Source organism: Mytilus edulis, chromosome 14, assembly GCF_963676685.1.
Source record: "Mytilus edulis chromosome 14, xbMytEdul2.2, whole genome shotgun sequence".
In the NCBI taxonomy this organism is placed as follows: Eukaryota; Metazoa; Mollusca; class Bivalvia; order Mytilida; family Mytilidae; genus Mytilus; species Mytilus edulis.
In genome coordinates, this window is record NC_092357.1 from 15,278,035 (window position 1) to 15,301,583 (window position 23,549).

The window sequence follows — 23,549 nt, forward strand, 5'->3', positions numbered from 1 at the left end:
TCAAATCGATTAATAGTTTGAATCAACAGAATAAAACAACAACGTATTTAAATGTTTAAACATGTACTGAACAGAGCTAGTAAAATGTCTGACTTACCTAGTTTAATTTCAGACAATTTAGATGATGTCAAAATAAAAATAACCTGTTATCATTAAAATCCATTTACATGTAGGGAGTAGGAGGTAAAATGAATTCAAAGGATACTCATGTGTTAATAGTAATCATTTCAAATTCGTTTTTAACGAAAATAAAATATCTTTTTACGAATACTGAATATTCACAGAGGAATTACTGCATTTTTACAGATGAATTATCGAGAAATATTATTATAGATGATGATTATATATTAAAATATGTAGCAGATGGATATTACAATTATTAATACATAATGCCACATCCAGTATGTTTGTTCTTACTCCATGTTGCATAACATGATCCTATATTTCGTATATAAACTTTATAAACCAATTGTGTTCTGTATGCTTTTGTGCAAACATCAGGGGTGTCTTAGAGGTTAATTTTTGGATTAGAGCGTCACTGATGAGTCTTTTGTAGACGCGCGTCTGGCGTATATACAAAATATAATCCTGGTATCTATGATGAGTTTATTTACAAGTAGATATTGCGGTAATACAATAGTCATATTTTGATTCGAAGAGATTTCTGTGTAAGTGTTATTTAATTTGATATAAAATTCAACATATGTTAACTTTGACATGCTAAAAGAAATGTCAAGTAGCTATCCTTAGAAAGCCTCTATGATGTTGATATAAAACCACGGATATTACATAAGAGACTGTTTGCATTAGGGATGGCGATTCTAAAACTTATCATGCTTGTTGCTTTAAACTGTGCTGTATCGGAAGATTTCAGTAAGTACCCGATAATATTTTACTGCGATTTTTATCAAATAATTAGGCTGGCACCTTTGACAACTAATTAACCATGTTTGAAAGAAACCAGCAAACATTTTTTTGCTACAGTATTATGTATATTCAATTTGGTAATACACAAAACATAGCTGTTTTCTATGATATGTGATATCTCACAAAACATGTTAAACCCAGGTGCATTTTTATATAACGTCCATTTTCACGAATACACATTTTTGGGGGGATTTTCTGGCTGTGATGAGAATCCATCCGTTTGTAAATGTTACGGACGCCATCGCGAGTTGGTTGACCGTTATGGAATACCGTTTCACAGATTTTCCTTTACATCATTAGAAAAGCAGATATTATCCTCTAACATTTTTAAGGCTCTGTCTGGTCTTGAAATATATTTTATCCATCAATTTATATTGAAGTTTATAGAATGGTTCGGTACTTATACACCCTTTCAATGTGCTGTTTGTATTATCCTTCATTTTGCTGGTATGTTTTGTACGTGTGACTTTTTTATTCTTTGGCTTTGTACTTTTAAAGATCCCGCCATTATGTTATGGTTTTATTATAATGCCATTATGTTATAGTTCTTATATATGCCATTATGTTATTGTTATTGTTCTATTATTTTATTCCGAGCCTCTTAAATATTAAAAAAAATAGTTTAGAAGGGAAGTTCAAAGCATTTATGGGATGCTTTGAACTTTCCTTTAAACTAAGTATTTTAATATTTAAGAGGCTCGGGATACCTGATTAGAAAAAGCCTTCAATTGGTAGTTTATCCTTAACCGAAACACAAAAAAAAAAAAAATCTAAGTAGAAGAAAACATCACATTGAACAAAATAGAATAAGAATAGAAATTAAATACAAAGAGTATCTATTGGTATATATAGGATTGGTTCTGGACTCATCATTTTTCTTTCAAGTTTAAAAGAACATGACAATCCTGCTGTGGTAAAAATGAGGTATAAATCGAATCTGAAATGATCTCAACCATGCAGTTAAATAGTACAGACAAATACTGATTCAAAAAACTACTTATCAGGAACTGGAATGCGTTAATATTTCTAACCTTCACAAAATAAATCGAAAATGAACTGACAACGCCATGGCTAAAAATGAAAAGGAAAAACAGACAAAAAATAGTACATAGAAAATTAAAGAATAAGCCACACGAACACCACCATAAACTATCATTTGTAACGGTCTTTTAAAAAGCGAGCGTCACTAAGCAGTCTTTTATAGACTAAACGCGCGTTTGAAGTTAATAATAATAAAAAAATAATCCTGGTATCTATCTACGATGAGTTTATTTATACAGAGTAGCGAACATCATTATATTAATAGTTAGAACCATCAAATGACAAAACTCTGACTTTTGCTTTAATTATTTGTTACGTTTCTCATGAGAAGTCTGCAAACGTGTTTTATTTTGTAGTTTTTTTTTTTCTCGAGTAAATTTACTTAACATAATTCTTCAATTCATGTTTGTCACTAATAGTAACATGAATATACGTTATTTTGACAATAGCTGTAAAAATATAATGCCTAATGATGTAAAATGTTAACAAAGATCAGAGAATAGCATGAAAAAAAAGATATCTCAATTTAAGATTTAAAAAAAATCATATTTTGTTTTACTTAAATCAAACCTATACAAGACATGTAAGCGAGGCAATTATTTCAATTAGACAAAGCAAATATATTTTGAAGACTTATCATTTGACAATAAGCATGATAAGAAAATGTATCAATAGTGGAAGAAAGACTTACTCTAAAAATAAAATAATGTAAATACTTCTCGAGCAGAAATGTTAAAGTAATCATGATATTTATTTTCTTAACAGTTAACGTATACGCATCATATGGAGAAAAAGGTGTCCCTAAAGATGAATGTGGTAATATTTCTTGATTTCTTTGTTTACATTTCTCGTCTTTCGTTCGATTGGTCGATAACACTCGATTCTGAGGACTTTACTCAGACTAACTGATTAATTCCAAACGTTCAAAGCATTCTTCAAAAAAATTTGTCAAGAACGCTCAACCAAATACAACAGAAGAAATAAATTATATGTTTTCACCAGTTTTAAAACAAAAAAAAATTGAAGTATGCAAGTGATACTTTTAAATTGATATGAGGTCAATTAAACCACATTTAAAATCATTATTCATTAAAAAAAAGTAAAATTACAAACATACTGAGGAAATTTCCAAAGGAAGTCCTTTTTTTTTAAAAGATTACTTTTTTTATGAATAATGATTTTAAATGTGGTTTAAATAAATAGTTATTTAGTTGTCTTTGTTTTAACTTATGGAAAGATTTTCGCTATCGAAATTTAATAAAAGAAGTTCAATAGGTGGTGTTCATTATCTGATTATATCAAAGGTTAATAACATCGTTATGCAATACCTGAAAATAAGTTCTGAAACTAGAAAACTAAAAAATTGCAAAATGAATTTACAAAATTGAAACACCCCAATTCCAGTTTTTGATTATAAGTGTCTTTATATCAATTGAAGTTATCTTTCGTTTACCCAACTAGCTCTTGCATTTATTGTGTATTTACTAATATGTTATATTAATATTGTTAAATGAATGTTTTTGTCTAAAATAATTTATGCATGTTAGTCTCTTTACTAATTTCTTGTTTGTAATTGATATACCAATTAACCTTTTCATTTGTGAATACAATTATTTTTTTTTATTTGAATTAATTGCACGTAACGTTGCAGGATGTTGTCCACACATTTCAGAAGGTAATATGAAGATTTGTTTAATAAAATGTAATCAATCAATATATATGCAGGACTCAAATCTATGTGGTGGGTTTCAAATCTATAGCAGATTCCAAAACTATGGCAAATATGACGTCATGCCATCCCAAATCTAAGGCAGATTTTTTACAATCCTAATCTTTGGCAAGTTTTGTAATTTCCTATTCTTTTTATTGTTTCAAAATCTATGGCAAATGTTGTGCAAATAGAATGCACGATCAGTGACTCACCTTGTTTAGCGCTGGCTTCGACCGGTACAGCACATTTTGTCCCTTTTCTAGATAATAAGTCACATCTTTATGTAAACCATCCTCAAATCGTTGTTGAGACCATCTTCTAGAATGGTGTACAATTAAATTGGCTCCGCTATCATTTGTGACAATGTAATATGGCGTTATCCATTGTGACGTTATATGTTAGATCTGCCATAGATTTCTGGAAAACAAAAATCTGCCATAGCTTTGATTTGTTTGACGTTTATAACGTCACATTTGCCATATATTATGAATCTGCCACTGATTTGGAACCCGCCATAGATATGAGTTCTACATATATAATAATTGGAATAGAATTATATATTATTCCAAATAGATAAATGGACTGTTATCAATACACATAATGACATACTTGATCATACCCTTGATGAATAAAATAACCTGTTGTTTGAAATTTCAGCGGCGTGTAATGTTTATGCTCAGTACAGAACAGTTGATGGATTGTGTAACAACCAGAAAAATCCATCATTTGGAAAATCAAACTCTTTATTTGCGAGATTAAATGATGAAAATGGAAACAAAATATTTGATTACGCGGACGGTAAGCATATCAATTTCAATGTGTACTGCTATTGTGAATTTATAAAATTCTTGTTTGTGTTTTTTTTTAGTAATTGGTTGTTTTTAACGACTCCTTTGTTCTAATATTTATATGAATCATGCAAATGTAGTAGCATTATACATGTACATATCACATATCACACATCCAAATAATGTTACATAAAAAAGGAAAATGTATAATCATCATTACTTGATATATCAACACGAATGTCGTTGTTCTCATACTAAGTGTATGAAAATGTTGAAGTTAGTGCTGCTGAATATATACGATTAGTCAACAGTTAGTTTCATTCTACTCATCAAATTGAGAATAGAAATGAGGAATGTGTCAAGGTGACAACAACCCGACCAAAGAGCAGGAACTTGTCTACACTACATGTAGCTTCATGTTTATGAACTTTTATTCTACAACTATTGATATAGTTATCACATAAGCCACACGAAGGGTGCCACATGTGGAGTAGGATCTATTTACCCTTCCGGAGCACCTGATAGCACCCCTAGTTTTTTGATGGGGTTCGTGATGTTTATTCTTTAGATTTCTAGTATGTTGTGTCATGTGTGCTGTTGTTTGTTTGTCTTTTTCATTTTTAGCCATGGCGTTGTCAGCTTGTTTTAGATTTAAGAGTTTGACAGTCCCTTTGGTATCTTTCGTCTCTCTTTTGTATATTTGTTTTTATCTGAACTATACTAATATGACATCATAGCTAAAAAATAATTTTACTCCATTTAACTGTCAGATCTTGAACTGAAGTATCGTTATTCTTATATCATCAAAAAAGTGTGACTTAAACGAGATTTGATATATATGACTTACAATTTAATAAAAGGTGTTTTTTTATAATTATATAGGTAAAGGATTACCCCGTGTTGCAAAAAATGGCGATGAATTACCAAACGCCCGTTTAATTTCACAAGCAATAATGGACGAGGATTTAGGACCACCTATACAGGGTGATAAAATCAGGTCTGCACAGGTTGTATCACATGGCCAACTAGTAGCACACGACATCATTAAAACTAATATACCATGTAAGAACTTAATTATACTGGTTCTATGTCCTTTATATCTTTGTCTTTGGCAACTAGAAACACGTATCATCAAATCTCACTTTCATTGAACATAAACAGCTCTGAGTAGATACTAACGAAACGTACCTGAGACAAATGTTTCGTTGATGAGAAGTGACCTACCGAATTAGACTATTTACCGGGTTAGTAATAACATGAGCAACACGACGGGTGCCACATGTGGAGCAGGATTGGGTTACCCTTCCGGAGCACATAAGATCACTTCAAGTTTAAGTGGGGTTCGTGTTCCTTAGTCTGCAGTTTTCTTTGTTGTGTCACATGTACTATTATGTGTATGTTTGTCTTTTCATTTATATCCATGGCGTTTTAGTTTATTTTTTTATTTTCTCTTTATGGGTCTAACTGTGTCTTTAGTATCTTTCGCCCCCCTCTTGAAGACTATGAATTTCAAAGAAATTGTTAACAATCTGCATGCTATATCTTAAGGAAAGAGGTTTCCACAAATAATCGTGTTTTATATGTCTGTTTCTGTTTTACAGTTAATTTGTTGGAAATATCAGTATCAATAATATAAATGGAAAAACGAAGACAGAAAATAAAAATTGTGACAACCAAAAGTCATGCATATCCATAACTTTATATGACAGAGATATTAATTCATGTCTACCAGAGAGTCCTAAGGTCTTTACGTTGTTAAATGTATCTACAATTGCAATACAATCTGGGCAATATAGAGATTTGATAAATGATAGACACTAGTGTATGGTAGACGTCAATACATATATCGATCTTACAATGTTTTGGATTTTTGTTGTTACCGTCATATACCGTCATACTGGAAATCGTGCTGTATTCATTTTCATAACAATGAATGATTTGGACATTTGAACCATAATTGTGAAGTCCCAATACATTTTACAAATTTAAAAAAATACAATTTCATTATATGGCATATCAATGGTACATGCATTTGAGAGTAAGTATCATTGTCAAAAAGTGGTTATTGCAACAACCAACAACACAGAGCTTTTGTAAAAAAAATGCCGATTTCATCCTATTAAAAAAGAAATATTCCATGAGGACTTTAATTTAAATTACTTCCCTCATTAGGTTGATCCTTTTCGCCGATACAGAAAAAGAAAAATATAAATTTAAGCCAGTCATGCATTATTTCTCTTTTTCTTGCCATGTCTCAATGTGTTTAGTGATAAATAGTTGATCATAGGTATGCATACTTTTATTTTCGTAGCATTTGCTGAAAATGACTGCTGTAAAAACCCAAACAAGGATGAGTACGTATAGATAGAGCTTTATTATGAAGTTAATATATGAAACATAATTGTATAATAAAGCATCATTAGTAAACATAAGAGTATATTTTATCAGAATAAGAAATTTAGAACATTATTTGAAAACTACTGTAAATTCAGATTTTTTTATGCTGTCTGTATGATTGCAAAAATGCTACGAGAAGACAACATTTAAAGATTGCGTTTTAATCATTGATAGCATTCATGATAATTACTTGTATGGAACATTTCCGAAATTGCAATTAATCATTTCGCATTTTGATGTATCGTTTTAAACCAGCAATAAAAAATTTACGCATTACTTTCAAATTAACAGTTATGATTTGTCTGTCATGCCATCTGAATTGTTATTAGTTATCAAATGTACCAGGATCATAATTAGATACGCCAGACGTGCGATTCGTCTGCATGAGACTCATCAGTGACGATCACATCAAAATAGTTATAAAAACCAAACAAGTACAAAGTTGAAGAGCATTAAGGACCCAAAATTCCCCAAAAATTGTGCCAAATATAGTTAAGGTAATATACTCCTCGGATAAAAAACATCCTAAGTTATTCAAAAAATTCAAAGTTTTGTAACAGGAAATTAACACAAAAGTTGCCATATAATTGATATTCATGTCAACACCGAAGTTCTGTTATGTTATAAAATTGTATTTGTTCTAACTTACACTTTGTGTCATGCTGATATTATTCGACAAAATAATATGTTTGTTCCTTTCAGTCGGGACTTCTGTTTTCCTCTTCAAATTCCTGAGAACGATCCGGATTTACCAGCAGGGTGTTTAAACTTTGTAAGAGCAAAAGGAGTAAAGGATAACAATGGAGGTAAGGATAGTTATCAAAGGTAACAGGATTACAATTTAATACGCCAGACGCTCGTTTCGTCTACATAAGACGCTCAGATCAATAATTATAGAGCCAAAAAGGTAAAAAGTTAAAGAGCATTGAGGACCTAAAATTCCACAAAGTTGTGCCAAATACGACTAAGGTAATCTTTTCCTGGGAAGGAAAGTACCTTAGAAAATCGTTTAAGGCGAATTATACGTAATTGCACGCTTCTAGGGGAAAACGAGATACAAAACGTGCGTCGTTACTTACGTAAGTTATATCCCTTACTAAATGAACAGGAAATAGGCACATGAAACAGAAATCATCATTTCATTGACTATGTGCGATCTATCATGAACCCAAATAAGTAATCCTGTGCTATCTTAAAAGTTCAAAGAAATTATCAGACTCCAATAAGAAATTTTTTGTATCACGGGCCTATTGAGTGTTAGTCTGCAACTGTTTTTTTTAGCCTCGTGCAGGAGTGGCCGGTACATAATATCGCTCATATTTATTTCAACAGAAATTAAGAATAAAAAAGTAAACTAGTGACAATTCTGCTTCTAGTCGTATCATTATCATTAAAATCAAACCAGAATTGATTCTACAAATATATTATTTGAATGAAATCTTGTAGCGTAATCTTGAAGGTGACGAAAAATAACCGTAAATGTGTGTTGAACTAAAAAGGCGTGAGCATGTCCCGTTTTTTATGCAATTGAAAATTTTAAGATAATTTATTTTTGTGTGAAAAGTATAAACGATAGTTAAGGGTAATCGACCTGAACTATTTTAACATGTATAAGTGGAAGGACAAAGCTTAAAGAGAAAGAAAAAAAAAACCGAACAAAATAATCAGATTCCATCTTCAAAACATTACAAAAGAGATGATTTCAGCTTTCCAATTGTGAACTTTCCATTTCTAAGTAGCAACATTCCAGCAGCACCTGCATACGGGGTATATATCTCCCAATTGATACGATATTCCCGTGCTTGCATTTCCTATCATGATTTTCTTGATAGAGGGTTGCTGCTCACAAGGAAGCTATTAAACAAAGAGTTCCAAATGGTGAAGTTGAAATCATCTCATTGTAAATTTTACGAACGCCATCACGAGTTGGTTGACCGTTATGGAATTACCGTTTCACAAATGATATCGGATATGTTCCTTACGTCGTAACTACTACCCCCTTCCCTTTCACGAATTAGACTATTTACCGGATTTGTTATCACATAAGCAACACGACGGGTGCCACATGTGGAGCAGGATCTGCTTACCCTTAGGGAGCACCTGAGATCACCCCTAGTTTTTTTAGTGGGGTTCGTGTTGTTTATTCTTTAGTTTTCTCTGTTGTGTCGTGTGTGCTATTGTTTGTTTGTCCTTTTCATTTTTAGCCATGGTGTTGTCAGTTTATTTTAGATTTATGAGTTTGACTGTCCCTTTGGTATCTTTCGTCCCTCTTTTACAAAGAAACTAAGGTGTTAGCACTGTGACAGAAAATAAACAGGTGTCTTTCATTCCGTCCGTAAAATCTATATATAGAACAATGGTTGAAACTGAAACTACACATGTATGATGAAAATAAAACATGCAGTTTTTTTCTTGATCAAATTTCAATTTCAAAGGATAGCGAAATGTGCATTCTTTTGTTTTTTTTTTGTTTCATTCAGAAGTAGAAAATACAATTCTGAAGTATTTTTTTCTTCTCAAGTCTCGTTTCGTACCCGAGGGTATCACCAGCCCAGTAGTCAACATTTCGGTATTGACATAACGTGGTCATTTTTATAAATTTCCTGTTGACAAAACTTTGTAATTTTCGAAAAACTAAGGATTTTCTTATCCCAGGCAAAGCTTACATTAGCCGTATTTGGCACAACTTTTTGAAATTTGGATCCTTATTGCTCTTTAACTATTTACTAGTTTGGCTTTACAAATATTTTGATATGAGCGTCACTGATGAGTCTTATGTAGAGGAAACGCGCGTCTGGAGTACTAAATTATAAACCTGGTACCTTTGATAACTATCTACACCACTGGGTTGATGCCACTGCTGGTGAACGTTTCGTCCCCGAGGGTATCACCAGCCCAGTGGTTACATTTCGGTGTTGACATGAATATCAATAATGTGGTCATTTTTATAAATTTCCTGTTGACAAAACGTTGTAATTTTTGAAAAACTAAGGATTTTCTTATCCCAGGCAAAGATTACATTAGCCGTTTTTGGCACAACTTTTTGGAATTTTTTATCCTTATTGCTCTTTAACTTTGTACTTGTTTGGCTTGATGAATATTTTGATATGAGCGTCACTGATGAGTCTTATGTAGACGAAACGCGCGTCTAGCGTACTAAATTATAATCCTGGTACCCTTTGATAACTATCAATATTGAAGAATACTAGTATTATATAATTATAGAATATGAGGTATAGGAAAGAAGAGAGAGGGTGAAGAAAATAATGTTACTATGTCGGTGTTATTTTTCTCATGGTTGATGGCCTTAAGGCGGCTGGGATGTCAAAATTTCGGCGATAAATGTTTCGTAAGATTCTGTAAAAGACTTTTCGGTCAAAGGAATTTCAAATTTCAATATAAAAAATGGGGATCGCGAACCTAGTTTTTTCGTAACAATACATTGAAATTAACCACATTTAGATTATTTTATTTTGTTTATATAAAGAAAACTTAAGTTTTTCTGATTAAGAGACATTTCATTTAACGATAGATTTGTATATGACGGGCTAATTAAATTACTAATTCTTCTGAAATATATATATATATCTATATATAAAATACTTTGTAACGTATTTGTAAAACAAATAGTATTTTTGCAACATGACTAGAAAGGACGATCAGAAAAAAATACACTTGATAGAAATAACTTAAACTGTGGCAAATAGTTGTCCAATTTACAATGATGCCACATCTCCTTATTTGTATATTACATAAACAAAACCAATTTATTTGCATTAGATACATATTCCATACGCAAGATAAATTCTTATGGCATTGCATTATGAACAGTCTCCTTGCCAACTTCCGACGCAAGGTTGTCGCCTTTCAAAAATTTCTAAAGGTCATGATTTTATTGCTGAGTTTATGAGCTACGATACTTGCTTAGCAGCGGTCTCCTTACATTATACTGGATACATTCAGATGAATCTACACTAGACACATTTTTAGCATCATACTGGATGAACATATTATCATTACATCGCTCTTGATACAATCGTATAACAGTATACCATTACATCGCTCTTGATACAATCGTATAGCAATATACCATTACATCGCTCTTGATACAATCGTATAACAGTATACCATTACATCGCTCTTGATACAATCGTATAGCAATATACCATTACATCGCTCTTGATACAATAGTATAACAGTATACCATTACATCGCTCTTGATACAATCGTATAGCAGTATACCATTACATTGCTCTTAATACAAACGTATAGCAGTATACCATTACATGGCTCTTGATACAATCGTATAGCAGTATACCATTACATCGCTCTTGATACAAACGTATAGCAGTATACCATTACATCGCTCTTGATACAATCGTATAGCAGTATACCATTACATCGCTCTTGATACAATCGTATAGCAGAAACCATTACATCGCTCTTGATACAAACGTATAGCAGTATATCATTACATCGCTCTTGATACAAACGTATAGCAGTATACCACTACATCGCTCTTGATACAAACGTATAGCAGTATACCATTACATCGCTCTTGATACAAACGTATAGCAGTATACCACTACATCGTTCTTGATACACACGTATAGCAGTATACCATTACATCGCTCTTGATACAATCGTATAGCAGTATACCATTACATCGCTCTTGATACAAACGTATATCAGTATACCATTACTTCGCTCTTGACACAATCGTATACCAGTATACCATTACATCTCTCTTGATACAAACGTATATCAGTATACCATTACTTCGCTCTTGATACAATCGTATAGCAGTATACCATTACATCACTCTTGATACAATCGTATAGAAGTATACCATTACATTGCTCTTAATACAAACGTATAGCAGTATACCATTACATCGCTCTTGATACAAACGTATAGCAGTATACCATTACATCGCTCTTGATACAAACGTATAGCAGTATACCATTACATTGGTCTTGATACAAACGTATAGCAGTATACTATTACATCGCTCTTGATACAAACGTATAACAGTATACCATTACTTCGCTCTTGATACAATCGTATAGCAGTATGCCATTACATCGCTCTTGATACAAACGTATAGCAGTATACCATTACATCGCTCTTGATACAAACGTATAGCAGTATACCATTACTTCGCTCTTGATACAATTGTATAGCAGTATACCATTACATCGCTCTTGATACAAACGTATAGCAGTATACCATTACTTCGCTCTTGATACAAACGTATAGCAGTATACCATTACGTCGCTTTTGATACAAACGTATAGCAGTACACCATTACATCGCTCTTGATACAAACGTATAGCAGTATACCATTACATCGCTCTTGATACAAACGTATAGCAGTATACCATTACATCGCTCTTGATACACACGTATAGTAGTATACCATTACATCGCTCTTGATACAAACGTATAGCAGTATACCATTACATCGCTTTTGATACAAACGTATAGCAGTATACCATTACATCGCTCTTGATACAAACGTATAGCAGTATACCATTACATCGCTCTTGATACAAACGTATAGCAGTATACCATTACATCGCTCTTGATACACACGTATAGCAGTATACCATCACATCTCCTTCATACAAACGTATAGCAGTATACCATTACATCGCTCTTGATACAATCGTATAGCAGTATACCATTACATCGCTCTTGATACAAACGTATAGCAGTATACCATTACATCGCTCTTGATACAAACGTATAGCAGTATACCATCACATCTCCTTCATACAAACGTATAGCAGTATACCATCACATCTCCTTCATACAAACGTATAGCAGTATACCATTACATCGCTCTTGATACAATCGTATAGCAGTATACCATTACATCGCTCTTGATACAATCGTATAGCAGTATACCATTACATACGTACATTCGTATAGCAGTATACCATTACATACTTACATTCGTATAGCATTACATAGTACGTTCATTTATTAAATGACAACAGTACATTTATATCATGACACCAGTACATTAATATCACGACACCAGCACATTTACAACATATAACTAAAACAGTTATTATTGCGCAAACCTTTAGAATTACAATTAACAATACGCAAATACACAATGCTAAGGCATAACTCAGGCAGTGATCTTTGTAACGGGAAGTTATGTAAAAAACCGCCGATCTGTTTTATTTTTTGAAATACACTTAAGGGTTCTTCTTTTGACCTTATCATAGTCATTCTGAAAATGATATGCATTTGCAGATTTCTTACTTTTTATGAGTCGTACATGTGGAAATATAAGAAATAATGGTACACACAATTATTTCCTTTGTTAAAGGATTTCAAGCAAACACTAATATCATTATAATGACTTAGTTAAAGAAAAGGGAAAGCTTTCAAGAAGGATAATTTAAAGTAAAAGTGTAGAATCACGTGCACGTGTGTGAACTTGACAAATATAATGGGTTGTACACAATACCTCGAATAGCGTCGGAAATGGTGAAAATGAAGAGAAGCGATTGCAATATTACAACCAAATGTTTCAAATATGTATAGAATCGTTCTGTAAATCTGGACAACTCTAAACTTGATTTATAATTATTAGAACAATACAAATATTTTTAAAAAGATTTGGAACCCTGTCTAATCAAGAAAAGATGGAGTCAAAGTCTATACAGTAACTTTCTTTCGCTTGAAGTATATTTATTTACCCATTTGCATTATTTTGGCATCAGAAATATTCTTCAACATTTTTCAGTTTGCATCATTATCAACCATGTCAACCGATTACGCTTTTATCTTTTTAGCATTTCTAATACTTATGAAAATGTGTTAACCACAGTCACGATTTGTATGACAATACTGTACGGTACAACGGGTATAACAATAGTTTGTGGTGACGTTACAGTAGACATCAATAACGTCGCCGAATATTTTATAATTCTCCGCTTAACAATCAAACTTCAGGAGATAATAGCTTGGAAACCAGCACGGTTGCAAATGACTTTCTTTGCATATCCTCTCAACAATCAAACTTCAAGAGAATATAACTTGACATCCAGCACGGTTGGTAAAGCTTTCTTTGCACCAATGCATTCGTCGTTTATTTTTTAATCGAACTTCAAATTTGAATAATAATATGTTGATCAACGAATTAGAAAATCATTATAAAATAAAAATAATTGCCGTTTTTTTTATGATTTTTTCCTACTTATCCTGAGCTTGTATCTAGAAAACGAAAACGGTTACCCCCTTTCTTATTTTATATTCTGATGTATTTTTACTAGCAGAATCCAAATGTAAAATTTAAGACAAATGCTGGTGAGCAGTTATATTGCGTACACTTCGACTTAATACAGACTACTGGTAATTGTCTGTTCCTGAAATAGCAAGTAATCAAATCAACCTTGACTGATTAAAAGACTGATTGATATAGTAGAATTAAATAAATCCTTTCTCAGATTTATTAACGCGATAAGCAAGAATATAACGAATATTCTTGAAAAAAAAATAAAATGATAAAAATGTATTGATCTATTCGTCATGTCATTTTTAGATGTTCAAACATACCTGTACGATTAAAATAAAGCAGATGTTTAATGCTACCGTTAAGATTTAAGGTTTATTGAAAAGAGTTTGTCTCTGTAGTTTGGAAGAGGTCAACACTTAAATTGTAATTGCCCAATGACAAAAGAAAAATCATAAAAGTACTGAACTCCGAGGAAAGTTCCTAATCAAATGACCAAATCCAAAGCACAAACACATCAAGCGAATAGATAACAACTATCATGTTCCTGACATGGTACAGACATTGTCTTCTGTAGAATATGGTGGATTAGATATGATTTTAAAACTAGCTAACTCTCTCACTTGTATGACAGTCGTTATATAAACCGATTTTATCGATATTGCAGTACGGCAACAGATTAACCAAGCCACAGCCTTCGTCGATGCAAGTGTTGTTTATGGAAGTACTCCAGAGTTGACCAAAACTTTGCGTGTGCCTGATAGCTGTGAGTATCGTCGTTTGTATGTATTAGTAAAGTAAATCCTGTTTACTTTTATCATACCATTTGTTGTCTTTTTGCAGAAAATCTGCTCTAACCAGAGGTGTATATGACCATATCCAACTGACACATTCTTTACAATATATAGATAAGACAAGATGTGGTATGAGTGCTAATAAAACAACACTCCATTCAAGTTACAATTTATAAAAGTTAACATAAAAGGTTAAAGTATAGTCTTTAACACGGAGCATTGGCTCACTCCTAACAGCAAGCTACAAAAGACATAAAACGTGTAAAACTGAATAATGCAAAACCATATGATGCCTACCTTCATTAGTTTCAAAAAGTTCCAATCTTTATTGCATATCAATTTACTCCGTTGAGGTTGTTTCCATGAATTTCTATGATCTAACTGTATATATGTATGGATAATTGGTATGTTCTCAAAGGATATTGCCAGTAAAGACAGAATAAAATAAAGAACTCCAGGACGTTATTCACTCAGTAACATTAAACCTTTTTTTCGTTCATGCAAAGTAACGATTGAAACAAAAACCGTCGTATTCCTGACATCGTAAAGGCACTTTGCGAAAAAAATGGTGGTTAAACCTGTCTTGAAAACATAACCAGTCGTAGTGTTTTATGAGACAAGTATGAATAGGAATATGCACACATCTGAATAAAACAAGGTTTGTGTTGTTCGTTTTATCCAAACAGATATATTTCTATATTTCTTTTTTTCCAGTTTTATTAAAAACCGATGACAACCTTTTACCAACACAAGCTGGGATAAACAATTGCTTTAATCCTGTTAAACCAAAGAAGTGTCCAGTCGCAGGTACTAGCTAGAACTAATGTCTAACTAATAATTTGAAACGGTGTCTTTTTTTTTCTCCAAAAAGTATTTGATATATAACAGTTAGAAATATATATTGGAAGTACTATGTTAATAAAATCAAAACTACAATAATCCCTTCTATACACTGGCAATATTTATTGTTAATCTATCTATTTTTATGTAGCTGTGGTGCGTCAAATGCAATATGGTACAATGGAAATATTTGTAAATTTATTTAATAGTTATCTCATGATTTGGAGCCTTTACATTTAAATTTTCACCTATGTTCAACTACATGGTAAATATATTCTGTTTTTGAAAAGCGGATAGTTATAGTTAAAGGTGGGACTTGGTTTGAAATTGTAACACTCTTTAACAATGATATTCTATTTTACACATTGTCAAGATGTCAAACTTTCATATAGAATTAATCGCACATGCAGTGAATAACAATGGTTAGTACAAAATATAGAATAAAAGCAAAAGTAATAATAGTCAAAGACAAATGCAAGAACACGATAACACGTAATTAAGATGGAAAACAACGTCAGTACCTAGTATCTATGTTTTAATACCATCGTGTATTATTTGTGAAGTCAATGCAGAATATTTATCAACAAGTTGTTGGTATCTTCTGGTGAACTGTTTTAGAAAAGGACGAGACGTTCTTTCACACAACCATGGAACATAAACTGTTTGCTCAGACATTGGTGACGTATTATTAAGTTTAAGTATTAGCTGCAAGCTCATACATTCCAAATAATGTGGTAAATTAATATCACAGGAGGAGTTTGTATTTTGAAAAGAAAGAGGACATCAATAGTTTCAAATTAGAAATCAGAAATTTAAATGATCTGGCGTCTTTCATTTTCTAGTTTTTGATTAGTGTCTGAACGGACTCTTCCTCATACGGAAATAAGAAGAGGTCGGCAAATTTAGGCTTACAGTTTGTTATACCATTAATTTGATGCAAAAGTCAACCTCAAATTCATTTAATTTAAGATTTGCAATGTGTGGGTAACGATCATGTATTAAATGTACCAATACTTACATGTACTTTTAAGCATCTACCTTAGCTGTCAAATTTGTCATAAACTTTTGCTGCATTAACATTATATAGTCATTCGTCGTTTTTACTTTAGTAGTATATGTTTAATAATGAATACTTGACAGTTGCAATTTACAGGTGACAGTCGAGTAGCGGTAGTACCAATGCTTAACGTTCAGCATTTAGCTTGGCATAGGGAACATAACCGTATTGCTTCAGAATTGCACATTCTTAACCCGCATTGGAAAGATGAAACCGTTTTCCAGGAGGCGCGGAAGATAGTTATAGCTATGTTTCAACATATAACATATAATGACTTCCTGCCTCTTATTATTGGTCAAGCTTCAATGGTGAGATTTGGGTTATTCTCGCGAGATGTGAATGAAGGCGTGTTCAGTGATTGTTATGACGCCGATATAAATCCACAAGTAATGGATGCTGTTAACGTTGCAGCACATCGTTTCGGTCACTCACAAGTTACAAACTTTCAGAACTTAGTGGACGATAACTACAACACAGTGGCTATAAAAGTTAATGATGTATTTGAAAATCCGCAACTTGTTCAGCAAAATAATGGAACCAATATACCGTTAATAGCAAGAAATTTAGCATGTTCAGCCAGTAACATGATTGATAAGTAAGTTTAAGGTAGATAGGGTGTCATTATTGCGACTGGATGAGTATGGCATTGATACACTCGAGTTTTGATACCTGTTACAAATATTTATATACATATTCTCAAGAAATCTCATACTAAATGTAGTATTTAATCTCGCATTATGTATCATGACATTTCTGCAAAAATTGCAATATTAAATTGATGAAATTAATTTCTAGATTTACATCACTAATTGTCTGTAAACAACACGTAAAACCCTCTTTTTCAATATATTGGCAGTGTATATCTCCCTTATTGCTATTAAGTAGTTTGTCGTTACAGTTTTATTGTTGATGGTATGAGAAACAGATTAAACCGTATACCAGAACCACCAGGGTCTGATATTGTCGCCAGAAACATACAGAGAGGAAGAGAACAAGGAGTGTCGGGATACAACAAATGGCGGGAACTGTGTAGTCTCGAACCTATCAAATCATTTAAAGCATTTGGAAAGTATTGGAAAGCACTCTCAGAATTGTATAAGTGAGCAAAGAATATGAAATCAAGCGAAACTCGTTATTTATTATTTTTAAACATTTCTTCACGTTTGCCTTTGCTTTTTTTATCGTTTTTTGACTTGGTATGTGTGTTTGATAAGTGGGTGTAAATGTTTTTGTGTGTGCACATATGTGTTTGTGTGTATTGGCTATCAAAATTATATAGTGGTTTAGCACATCTTAGCATAGCACAAATTAAGGGAGAAATCTTTATGGTAAAGAAAATATTTTGAGCAAAATAATAACAATTAAAAAATACTTTAACTTTCATAACATGGCGTTACTAAAAAGGGCAGTATTTGTGAAATTTATGTTAACATTTGATTTAAAACAATGCATTACATTTATCCTAAAATAGAAAAAGTCTAAAATAAACAGTTTAAACGGGCATGGGCTCGGTAATATTTTGCTTCGTTTCATGAGTATTCAAGTCTGTACATCCGATAGATTAACTATCGGACTGAACTTCGAAGACCTTCGATGGTCATATTACCGAAATAACATACATATAGATATTGATAAATTTCGAACTCGTGCAATTAGATTTTTCTAGGTCTGTTTAATTTACAGTTATAGATAAAAGAAATGTTTGTTAAACATCTAATTTATTTGTATTAGAAAAATGTTATGTTGATCGAATCAGTCAATCAAATGATTTACTTTTGTGTCATTTTCATTGTTGACATTCTTTTCCTTAAAATTACTTCACACGCACAATTCAGGCGTTATCCATCTCTAGTAACGGGGTTACATAGCCGTTCACATGAATACATCTTTAGTGATATCAAATTATTGACTTTTAAATGAACTATTCATAATCAACATTTCTTAGCTTATTTTGACAAAGTTGGGCCAGACTGACTGCTAAAATTGAATAACTATTCTATATATCAATTTCATATTTGAATGAACAAACAATCATATCTTTTTAATGTATTTCGTAGCAAGTGACCTTTAAAAGAAAAAAAATCACACTGAAAAATAAAAAAAATATTTAGTCTTCTATCAGGATTCATAAAGCTTTAAATTTCTTTTGTGATTTTATTAGTTTGTATTTATGTATACGTATGGTTTGGTTCTGATACTATTTGGACAACATTGGAATTGTTTTATATATATTGTGGATTCATTTATTTTCGTGGGTACCAATTGTCATTGATTGATGAAAACTTGCATAATTGTGGATATTTGAATTCGTTGTTTTTGGCAAATTCTGGATACATTTCTTTAGAAAATCTGTTATTCTTTGAACATTACCGACCATCCAAGGGCTGTATAGCCAAGGTCGTTAAAAACTTCCATTTGTTTGTTGTTGTTCGTTGAACATTTAAATTCGTGGTTCCCCTTTACCCACGAAATCCACGAAAATTGGTTTCCAACGAATAATAATGAATCAACAGTATCCAGTTTATCTTGTTCCTCTTTGTTCGTTTCTGTAGTCCATCCACCATTTGTTTTCAGTGATCCTGATGATATAGATTTATTCGTGGGTGGTCTGTTAGAAAAGGACCCAGAATTTAATGTTGGACCAACATTCCAGTGTTTGTTGGGATTTCAATATCAACGAATGAAACAAGGCGACAGGTTCTGGTATGAACGACAGGATCAGGCCTTTTCTTTTACAAAAGGTAAACGTAAATGATTGTCTATCAATTTCTATAATACTTAGATGCAATGGTACATACCATCCTTTTAGTCTTAGACACACAATTGAGAGGTGTTATCTCTATTTGTTTACATATGTAGGTTAGAAAATAATGGTCATGATCTAACATATTGGATAACAATACGTATTTTCCTTTGAAGACGTGGCGTTGATTTCGGACAAATAAATATCCAGCTTACGATGTGCAATATCGCAAAAAATTACAAATTACAAATGCAATAGTATATTACGGATTACAAATGAGTCGATGCTTGTGATTGGATAAAAACACAGATATGTCAGCATATATACAGAAAACTCCTTTGGTATAAGCAACGTTTTTATCCCCAATTGGAACCTCACAAATGCATCATATCTCATGTAACTAAGGAATGCCAGAGGTCACAGAGGGAAAATAATGAAGAACATTCGTCAATAATACACTTTTATTATAAAATCACGCAGTTCACACTTTAATTATTGTAAAGCGTAATTATAATTATTACATGCACGATAGAATTATTTTCTCATCAATTTACAAATTTCATTACGCATAGAAAATATAAATGAGATTGGGGTTTTCAATATATGTCACTATGCATGCTGTCTTTCAAAACAGCCACACACATATACAAACACAAAAAATAAAATCTAAAAACGTTACTGAAAACATTTTCCTAACGATAAAAAAATGATCAAGGTTTTTTTCAAAGTTGCAATTACATGGAATACACAAAATATAAGGACACATTTACCATGTAATGAATATATATGATACGTTGTGATTTTGTACCGAATACCTGCAGTGGTAAAAAATATTTAGACAGCGGGAATCCGTATTTTAGTTGTTGTTCAGATCTCAGAAAGATACATAATGTGACATTCCTGACTTACTGCTTATAAACACTGAGCCGGACGAGTCATAGTATATACCCCGACTGAGACATGAATAAGATATACTATTCAAAATTATGTCGGTCTCTAGCTAAGATACATGAGTGTCTGATCGGGAGTCCATGCTTCCCTATTAATTATATTTTTGTCCATTATTCTTTTTTCTCAATACTAAGCACCTCATTGTTCTCTTATTATATTTAGTCTATATTTTGTATCCAGTTATCTCTATTCTTTATAAGTGTTTACACTTTAATTTCTATTTTGTAAATCCCCCTTCACACCTGCATACAAGACCAATACATTTATGATAATCTTGCTTGTAAGAAAAATGAGTAGGAGTTCATTCCATAAGTGTTATCTCTTTTAAGTGCTTGTTATTTTTCAGAGCAGCTACGATCAATAAAAGAAAATGCACGTGTATCCAAAATAATGTGTCGTAATCTTGGTATAAATAGAATACAGGGAAATATGTTTCTTCTTCCACAAAGAGACTGGTATGTCAACATTGAAATTATGTGAAAACTTCACATTAATTTTATGTTTCAAGAAATGTATGAGTGTCAAAAAAAAAGAGCGTTTGGAATCGTAACTCTTGTATGCATGTTCCCTTTTTAAAAAAAATAGTAATATCAATATTATTTGTACAAATGCTAGTATCATTTGAAGGTAAAAGTAGCAGATATTTGAAATAAAATCGTTGACAATATTTAATGCATTTTGGTGGGATTGACTTTTCAAAGTCTCTTTTTTTTTTAGCAATTTCTATATAAACTTTTGTTTTTGAAATCAAGGTGAATTTGTCCTGATATGATATAACAAAGAAGATGTGGTATGATCGTCAATTAGACAACTCTCCATATATCATTTTATTCTGGTATCACCTAAGTTGGACAAAGGTATACAGAAAAACACATTAGTTTATATTACATTGCATATATGTACATTTGTTGAGGAAGCATTACATATGAGTTTTTTACAACGGTATGATCAGTATCCACAAGAGACCAAATGACACAGGATATGCAACAATAGGTCACCGCACGACCTTCAACAATGATCAAAACTAATACCACATAATCACCTATCAAATGCCCCGAAACGACTTTTGTAGAACGAGAAAACTAACGGCCTTATTTATGTACACATTAATGATGTTTGTTTGTATTTTGCTTATTTTTTGGTTGCTAGGAACAAGATTATTCCATGTGACGATATACCAGACATAGACCTATCGCTTTGGAAAGAGCAATTAAGTTATTCCTATTCGGTATATGAGAATAAAATGTGGAAATTCTCTGATTAGAATATATTGAAATAAATATTAGTTTTATTCATAGTTTATTATATCTGCCAAATACTAACTTATCATACAGACTGTCAAAATTATTTGTTACACGTGTAACGTAATAGTCAATGCCAGTCAAGAAATAGTTGTCCTGCAATCTAGAGAACGTTGTTGAAAAATGAGACATTTTTAAAGATCTATAGATCATTCATTTAGAATTCGAGTGGGTTAAAAATCAAGACAAATATATTACATTAATGTACTTGTTCCGTTGATCGAAAGCAGTTGTTATGGACCTTCTCGTTTTGCCTGGTCTAGAGCTAAATATTTGTGTTGGAATTTTTTTTTTCAGTGTTCCCAGCTATGAACACTTATAACAATATATGTATATCAAAAACATTGTCATTTTATCCACGAAGGCAGCATGATTATCAAGTTTGGTTCATGTGTTTACTTTTGACATATGTTTCTGTGTGTGTATGTGTCTTGTAATGTTTTTATAATACTGTCTTATTAAGTTTTATCATTATTATTGTTCATGTTTTCTCTAATTGATATTGTAGAGGTTGAAATCGCTTGCTGGTTTTCAAAACCCATAAAAAGTACCAATAACTGATACACTAGTAGTTTAAACCATATACATAGTAATGATGGGATTCCCTAAACAAACACAGAGATTTCTGTAATTTCACATTATATACCTAAAGTCGAAAAACATTTTTGAAACCGTATACGATACAAAGAAATATATGAATTTGTTTATGCCACAATTCCGAAGATGACAAAGTTATCTGGTCTGTATACAAAAAGATTTTTTTTGTATATTGTATAAGCATAAATTAGCATTATTTTCAGCCTAATGTTTCAGGTAAGACTCTAGGCAGTCAAACCACATCTTATTATTACTATTAAGATGGTGCATCTTCTAACACTCAAGCAACTAAACACAAATAAACAAAACTGTACTACAGTTATAAAGGATAGCCGAAAGATACTAAATGGTGATTAAAAGTCATTATACGAAGGTAATAATAGTATGTACGGTGCCTAATTCACTTTGTGTGATGCTCAAATCGATGACCAATTGCTTTTCAATGATATTTGAACTATTTATACAAATGTATAAGATCTGATAAATTCAATTCGGTTGAACATTTAACTGACAACGACTTTGGAAAAAAACTATAAACGACATAACGACCTACAGAAGTCCAACTAAAAAAAATCAACTACACGAACCAAACATAAATCCAGGAATAGCACGTTGTTCTCTAGTTGACATCTTTTTTTCTAAATTATATATTTCGACTTGAGGATCACTTGTATGACTTTATCCCTTAATTTTACTGTGTCGTGGTTGGTCAAAGAAGAACGACATATAAATATCAGGAGATGGGTATGAATGTCAATGCATCAACTATCGACCACAGAACAAAATGACGTAGCAAATTACAATTATATGTCATCGTATGACCTGCAACATTAAACAAAATCCATATCGCGTTGTCAAATATTAAATTCCCCAAAACGACTAGTGATGAAGACAGCAGTGATGAGCCAACAGACCACTCTTACAGACCACGTCACCATTCAAAAGGATACGATTTTCAAAACAGTTCAAAAGAGAAAACAGGGCATGATCGATTTTCAAAACATAGTATTATGATCTACAGCATAAACGATCACCCTGTGTTGGGAAGGGCACATACAGCATGTTGTTGTATTTAACATTTTTTTTACGGGCGACAATATTTGCCTCTAAAATCTGCCAATTGAGATCAAAATCAGTTAGAAACGACTTA

General features: G+C 32.1%; 1 protein-coding gene across 1 annotated transcript; it reads left to right on the plus strand.

Moving 5' to 3' along the window:
• Positions 1–609: 609 nt before the first annotated feature.
• On the plus strand, positions 610–21,791 carry LOC139504522 (salivary peroxidase/catechol oxidase-like). The gene is made up of 13 exons (XM_071294625.1): positions 610–873; positions 2,734–2,784; positions 4,337–4,477; positions 5,350–5,529; positions 6,779–6,821; positions 7,567–7,670; positions 14,784–14,882; positions 15,625–15,717; positions 16,904–17,402; positions 17,706–17,906; positions 19,382–19,548; positions 20,848–20,956; positions 21,651–21,791. Exons 1-13 carry the CDS (start codon positions 813–815, stop codon positions 21,763–21,765), a joined length of 1,863 nt encoding a protein of 620 aa, XP_071150726.1. The 5' UTR covers positions 610–812; the 3' UTR covers positions 21,766–21,791.
• Positions 21,792–23,549: the final 1,758 nt, after the last annotated feature.

Coding starts and splice junctions, on each gene's coding strand:
- LOC139504522 (XM_071294625.1), top strand. CDS start 813: ATGGCGATTCTAAAACTTATCATGCTTGTTGCTTTAAACTGTGCTGTA. Junction 6,822..7,566: donor AAAAACCCAAACAAGGATGA/GTACGTATAGAT, acceptor TGTTCCTTTCAG/TCGGGACTTCTGTTTTCCTC. Junction 7,671..14,783: donor AGTAAAGGATAACAATGGAG/GTAAGGATAGTT, acceptor TCGATATTGCAG/TACGGCAACAGATTAACCAA.